Source organism: Equus quagga, chromosome 2 (genome assembly GCF_021613505.1).
Source record: "Equus quagga isolate Etosha38 chromosome 2, UCLA_HA_Equagga_1.0, whole genome shotgun sequence".
Lineage (NCBI taxonomy): Eukaryota > Metazoa > Chordata > Mammalia > Perissodactyla > Equidae > Equus > Equus quagga.
Genome location: NC_060268.1, coordinates 28,998,798 through 29,006,525, shown reverse-complemented (window position 1 = coordinate 29,006,525; position 7,728 = coordinate 28,998,798). Strand labels below are relative to the sequence as shown.

General features: G+C 36.1%; 1 protein-coding gene across 1 annotated transcript; it reads left to right on the top strand.

Annotated features, from left to right (window-relative positions):
- Positions 1-6,410: 6,410 nt before the first annotated feature.
- On the top strand, positions 6,411-7,343 carry LOC124235082 (olfactory receptor 11H4-like). The gene has a single exon (XM_046652716.1). The coding sequence runs from the start codon at positions 6,417-6,419 to the stop codon at positions 7,341-7,343; it is 927 nt and encodes a 308-aa protein (XP_046508672.1). The 5' UTR covers positions 6,411-6,416.
- The last annotated feature ends 385 nt before the right edge of the window (positions 7,344-7,728 follow it).

The following is a 7,728-nucleotide window of genomic DNA, read 5'->3' as shown; positions in this document are numbered from 1 at the left end:
AAAAGACAGCCTAACAATTGGGAGAAGATATTTGCAAGCCACATATCTGATAAGGAGTTAATATCCAAAATACATAAAAAACTCACACATCTCAACAACAAAAAAACCCACAACCCAATTCAAAAATGGGCAAAAGATCTGAACAGACATTTCTCCAAAGAAGATATACAGATGGCCATCAGGTACATGGAAAGATGTTCAACATCACTAACTATCAGGAAAATGCAAATCAAAACTACAATGAGATATCAGCTCACTCCCGTCAGAATAAATATAATTAACAAGACAGGAAACAGCTAATGTTGAAGAGAGTGTGGAGAGAAGCGAACTCTCATACACTGCTGGTGGGAGTACAAACTGGTGCAGCCACTATGGAAAACAGTATAAAGATTCCTCAAAAAATTAAGACTAGAACTGCCATATGATCCAGCTATTCCACTGCTGGGCATTTATACAAAGAACATGAAAACACGAAAGCGTAAAGATACATGCACCCCTATGTTCATTGCAGCATTATTCACAATAGCTAAGACTTGGAAGCAACCTAGGTGCCCATCAAGAGACGAATGGATAAAGAAGATGGGGTATATATACACAATGGAATACTACTCAGCCATAAGAAATGATGAAATCCAGCCATTTGTGACAACTTGGATGGCCCTTGAGGGTATTGTGCTAAGTGACATAAGTCAGAGGGAGAATGTCACATACTGTATCATCTTAATCATAAGTAGAAGATAAAACGATGACAAACAAACACATAGAAACAGAGATTGGATTGTTGGTTACCAGAGGGGAAGTGGGGAGGAAGGAGGGCAAAAAGAGTGATTAGGCACATATGTGTGTCGCAATGGATGGTAATTAGTCTTTGGGTTGTGAACATGATGTAATCTACACAGAAATCAAAATACATTACGATGTATACCTGAAATTTGTATGTTATAAGCCAATGCTACCATAATAAATAATAATAATAAAAGAACAACAATATAAAAATATGCAAAACTCGAATGAGGCAAAGGACTTCTCCAAAAAGGATATACAAATGGCCAATAAACACATGAAAGACCCTCAAGATCACTAATTATTAGGGAAATGGAATTCAAAACTATAATGAGATACCATTTCACACCCATTAGAATTGCTATTATCAAAGAAACAAAAACAAAAACAGAAAGTAAGAAGTAGCAAGGATGTGGAGAAATTGGAGCACTTGTGCATTGCTTGTAGAAATGTTAACGGTGCAGTCGCTATGTAAAATGGTATGGCACTTCCTCAAAAAAATTAAGTATAGAATTATAATCCACATAATCCAGCAATTCCACTTCTGGGTGTAGACCCAAAAGAACTCAATGCAGGAAATCAAACAGATATTTGAACACCCAAGTTCATAGCAGCATTATTCACAGTAGCCAAAAGGTGGAAGCAATACAAGTATCCTTCAACAGAACAATGGATAAACAGAATGCTGTGAACACCAACAACGGAATCTTATTCAGCCTTAAAAAAGCAGGAAATTCTGACAGAGACTACAATATCAATGAACCTTGGAGACATTATGCTAGGGGAAATAACCCAACTACAAAAGGCCAAAACTTGTGTGATTCCACTTCTATAAGGTACTTAGAGTAGTTAAATTCACAGAGATGGAAAGTAGAATGGTGGTTTCCAGGGTCAGAGGAAGAGTGGAACGGGAAATTATTGTTTAATGGGTACAGAGTTTCAGTGTGGGGCAATGGAAAATTTCTGGGAGTGGACAGTGACGATGGTTGCACAACAATGTAAATGTACTTAATGCCACAGAACTGAACATTTAAAAATAGTTAAAATGGTCATTTTTATGTTGTGTATATTTTACCACAATAAAAACCTATTTTAAAACCATCAAAAAAAGATAATAGAGAAAAATCAAAATCAAAATACTTGAATAACCCAAAAGAAAACAAGAAGAAATAAAGGAATAAAGAACAGAAAGGACAAACAGGAAACATATAGTCTATCAGTAATTAAGGACTGGAAGCAAAGGTTTACAGATACCAAATCTGTGAAGAAAACACAGAGTATAAACAGTGTGCATTGTGAACATTCTCTATATTTCACAGTGAAAAAGATTTTCCTGGAGAAAAAAAAAAAAGAAATTCTCTTGAAATCCACACAGGCCTCTCCCCATTGCCTTTAAGATATTATTCTTGCCTTCGCTCTGGGAGCCAATTTAACCTAAAAGGTTTGAAAACCATGGATAAGGAAAGGAGGTTACACCAAGGAGTCTTGAGGGAATTATAAACCAGCCCAAGGGGAGACTGAAGACTTCACAATAATCTCAGATGAAACTTAAATTGCACCCTTGGAAGTCTCAACATACTCCCTTCCCCTTCATTCACTTGTACCCCTTTTTTGAAGTCTCCTCATGAGGTTCATACCTCACTGCTTTCAGCTGCTCTACAGCAAAAATAACCAAGATATAAAATTCACCTGTTGGATTTCCTCTGCTGACCAAGGCAAGTGAAAGATCTGGGTGCCTGAGGGTGACTGAGGTCTCTTATATTGCCCTTGATGAGAATATCAATATGTCAACTGAGGCTCACACCTCAAGGACTGATTATAAGGCTGTGCTTCTTTTCACTGGTTATCCTACTGCCCAACAGATGTACCTTATTGCTCTGTTTCTTTTGGGCACTTCAGGAAGGCAGGAAAGAGAGTTTCAGCAGCTAACTTTATAAATGCCAGAATTCTCAGGGTCAGGCCCCTGGGTTTTGATTCCATATAAAGGAAAGAGAAGCATCAATGAGAAGATACGGATTCAGTGTTTATTGACAGCTTTGTCCACTTACCCTAACAGGAAGGGTAAGTAAATTTTCTCCCTGTCTAGGCTCACTGCATTTTTTCTAAGACATCTACAAATGGATGCTAGCTCCAGTGGCATCCCATTTTAATATTTATATATTTTTGAAACTTCTCTGGCTTTTATGTTTCTCAATATGTGATTTCATCCACAGTATCTCCAGTACCATAATAATAAGTTACGTTATATGAACTATTGTCTCCAGTGCCCAGCTACTCAGATCTCCTTCAGATTAATGATCCCTGAAACTTTCTTGCCTAATGATTCACAAAGGAATGCCTCATTATCCAGAAATTTGATAAATTACATAATTTGTTATTAGAAGACTGCTTAGCATTGCGCTCCATAACTCATTTTCCACAATGCCCCCAATTAATATAACTTATTCCCACTTACTCTTATGTGCATCAGAGGTAATGTAATACCCTTCCTTTAATCATTTACTTTCTGTATCTTGAATTAACACTACTATATTTTAATGTTTTCTTCCTTTATATCAGACAAAGCTGTGTATTTTTAAGTGCCAGAATGTATAAGAAAGTCAGCAAAATAAATCTGAGCAACCAAAGAGAGCTTCCCATAGCTTTTTTGTATGATACTTTGGAACTGAGTGAATTTTTAATCTAGTCTTTTACATTCACTTAAATTTATTGTCTTTCATTTAGGTTTGTAAACAATTACACTGAAAAAATTTATCCTAGTTACTTGGTAATCATATTTGTCGGTATGATCATTACTAAGAACAACCGCTATAAATTTTTCAGGTACTAGTATATTCCAGGAACTATACTAGGCATATGTATTCAACAGTAATTTCACAAGAGCTCTGAAAAATAGGTCTTAACTTAACAGTATGTCATGTGGTATTTGAATCCAAATCAATGTGACGTTATCATTTATTTTCCTTTGAATACAGTGATATAACAGGACTACTAAGTTATGTATTATTGGATTGAGTCAATCATTTGTGAACCTGATCCAGCTGTGGTATGTCAACACATAATTTGCCAGAGTGGGTGATCTCTTCCTTCCTCACCAAAGCACATGCTTTCCTCCTAAAACTACATTCCCAGCCCTTCCTAAAGAGGCCCATTTTTCTTTCCAGGTTATATGTGTAGCTGCTGCACTCCACTAATGGACCATCCAAATAAAGAAAGCATTTATATTAATCTCCTACATGCCCAGGAGAGATTTGAAAAACATTTGGGAGAGAAAATCAACAGGATTTGGCGATTGATTACATATGGGAAGTGACAGAATTAGGAAGTGTCTTGAATGACTCTCGAGTTTCTGGCTTTAGCAAACGCTAAATGGATTGGTAAACGGAGAGTGGAGCCACTCACCAAGAAGCAAGTACAAAAGGGAAGAGAGATCTTATGAAAGAAAAGATGGTATCAGAGTACTGAGCACAATGGTGATTATAGGTTTGAAAATGTAAAGGAAGGTAAATGACTAGAGAGGCTTATATTTAGAATAGACACTAAAGCATGACAGGGATATGAGGCAAGGAGAGATTGTGGGCCACGGGTTTAAATGGGACCTTGCTACAAGCTTGGTCAGAGTCACATAACACTCTGCCAAGTGATGTTCTGATTGAGCGCTCAGTGATGGTGATGTTCATAAACTCAGCAGATTAGCTTTTTGGTGACAGCATTGGCATGTTGAAAGTCATTCCAACATTAATTCATTCAACTAGTGCCTAACATGCACCAGAAACTCAGTCAACTGAGAATAGAAAGGTAAATTTAACATCATTCAAGAGCTATGTAGTTTTCAGTCCACAGGAAAACACGTGATTTAGTCAGTATGGCACATGCTCTAGTAGATACATATATAAAATGCTATGGAAATATTAAGCAGGAGTTTATCTTATATGTAATAGGGTTTGCCTTGATGACTTTAGTAAACAATAGATATCAAAAAGATATCTAAAATCTTCACCATCAAAAGCTAGGACATAATACATTGCTTCATCTAATAATTTTTTAAATCATTATAAGCTTACTTTGGGGTCAAGTATATTAAGATATATGCTTTAAAATATTAATACAGTGCTTATTATAATACAAAACATTGATAACAGCCTAAATCTATCACTAGGAAGTTGATTAAATTTGTGGAAGGCAATGCAGTCATTGAATTGATAGTATAGAGCTATATTTTTGACATGGAAAAAAGACTAAAATATGTCAAGTTAAAAATCAGGTTATAAAACAATGTATGTTGAAAACTCTTATTTTAACTTTTAAAGAAGAGAGGAATGCAATTCCCCAGAGTTAAAATTTGTTTATTCTGCGAAGTGAGACTTTTTGTCTGTTTCTATATTTTTCATGTTCTTCATTATAAAAACCAAAAAACGTATTTTTATTTTGGAAGTAAATTTTATTTTTAAAAGGCAAATGTATATATGGAATTTGCAACATTTAAAAACTGTAATAAGACACAAACACTTTAGATTATTTGAAATGTTGTACTTAATAACCTAATGTTAAAATATATCCTTACATTTGGAGAAGGCTTACTGAATATTTTTATATATGGTTTATGTATAACCAAAATGAAAGAAAAGAAAACACTTGTGTCCAGCAAGAATTGCACTTTTGCAAAATTTAGAGCTATGTAATGTCTTCTTTTTTGTTTTTCTATCCGATTTTTGATAATTGAGCTTACTAAGATTCTGTGTTTCCTGCTGGCTGGCAGGTGAGATTGAAGTCAGAAATGTTGCAACCCGTCATCTGAGATATGTGGACAACATAAAAGTGAATCCTTTTAAGTAGCTGAACCGTATATTTTTTAAACAAATTGTTTGTTTTAGAGAGAGATTTATGATATAAGGATTTAAAACTCCTCATTTGGTTAGCATGGTAGAGATTCAATTGACAAATTAGGGGAGTTTAAAATAACAGCATAAAGTCAATTCAAGGAATATTCGGAGCTAATTATTAACTCTCTATTCCCTAGAAAAATATTACTATGATCTCTCCTCTTGGTTTCTATGCTAAGATTTATAATTCACTGATACATTATGAGAGAAAATTATTCTGATGTCAACAGCTCAGAGTGAAGAATGAACACATACAGCTCTACAGTATCTGAGAAGTATGCCAAGTACTTTCTACTTGGGGAGAGATTTTTAAAAAATAGTTATTCCACTCCTAATTCTCAGCTAAAAAATTTACTCAGACAAAAATCTGTTCTATTAGAAATAATTCCACTATGGGTGAGAAAAAGAAATACAAACTGATAACCACTTTGCTGCCTTTCATAGAGGGTAGTGCTTCTGAGGTTCCAAAATTTCAAAGGAAAGAGAATTTTTTTAAACTAATTGATTGACAAAGAAAATCAAAATAATGTACAGATTCCATTGTTATGAATCCAAGTTTTGTAATTTGGGATCACCAGGATTGTTGATTGGTGGCTCTTAAATAAGACCTAGGAGTTAATGGATGGGTTATTACAAACAAATTGCAAAATTGCCATGATATGTACATTGCATAGGTTTCCTACAAGTTTTTCAGGAAACAAAATAGTTCATATAATTATGTTTTCTGTCTTCTCTGCAGCCCTAGGATTCATGAACAATTCAGCGACAAGAACTGTGACTGAGTTTGTCCTCCTAGGCTTCCCTGGTTGTCAGCAGTTGCAGAGTTTCCTCTTTTCACTGTTCTTTGGGATCTATATGTTTACCATGATGGGAAACGGGGCCATTGTCTGTGCTGTGAGGTTGGACCAACAGCTCCATACCCCAATGTATCTTCTCCTAGGGAACTTTGCTTTCCTTGAAATCTGGTACATTACCTCCACTGTGCCCAGTATGCTAGTCAACTTCCTCTCAGTGACAAAATCCATCTCTTTTGTTGGCTGCTTCCTCCAGTTATATTTTTTTACTTCCCTTGGCACAACTGAAGCATATTTCCTCTGCATCATGGCATATGATCGGTACCTCGCTATCTGCCACCCATTGCACTATACAACGGTCATGACCCAACGACTCTGCTATATCTTGATGTCTCTTTGCTGGGTGTTTGGGTTCCTTAGTTACTCTGTCTCCACTGTGCAGATTTCTCAATTACCTTTCTGTGGGCCCAACACCATTGATCATTTTGTGTGTGACATGGACCCACTGATTGCTCTATCCTGTACCCCAGCTCCTGTCACTGAGATCATCTTCTATGTCCTGAGCTCCCTCATTATCATCCTCACTTTTCTGTACATCCTTAGCTCCTATTCCCTTTTACTGATAGCTGTGTTAAAAATCCCTTCAGCAGCTGGTCGACAGAAGGCTTTTTCCACCTGTGGATCACATCTGACAGTGGTGTGCTTATTCTTTGGGGCCCTTATGGCAATGTATGTGAGCCCCACAACTGATAACCCAGCTGAAATGCAGAAGATCGTGACTTTGTTTTATTCCGTGGTAACTCCCTTCTTAAATCCTCTGATTTACAGCTTACGAAACAAGGAAATGAAGGCTGCACTGAAGAAAGTTCTGAAGATAAAATGAGCATAAATGAATTTACATGACACTAAGCAAATCGTTGTCCAGACATAAAAGATTAATCAATAAAAACTTGATTCAGTGCTGTAATTCTCCAATGTGGACTGTAAAGAAGATATTTTTCAGTGGGGTCGCTCAATGTTTTATTCCTCAACTAACCCAGGCAGAGTTAAACTATAGTTGAGTCATATTATATTCCAAAGGTACTAACAATATTTTCAACATGAATAACTCCAGTAGACAGGGATATGAGAGCATTATATCTGTGCTATTTCACATGGTTTTCATTCTGATTTTGGGGGGATGGGGTAGAAGGTAGAACAAGAACAGTAATCCCAGGTGAATCATCATTGGTGTACTCAATGCATTTCTTAAGACAGTCCAATATTCT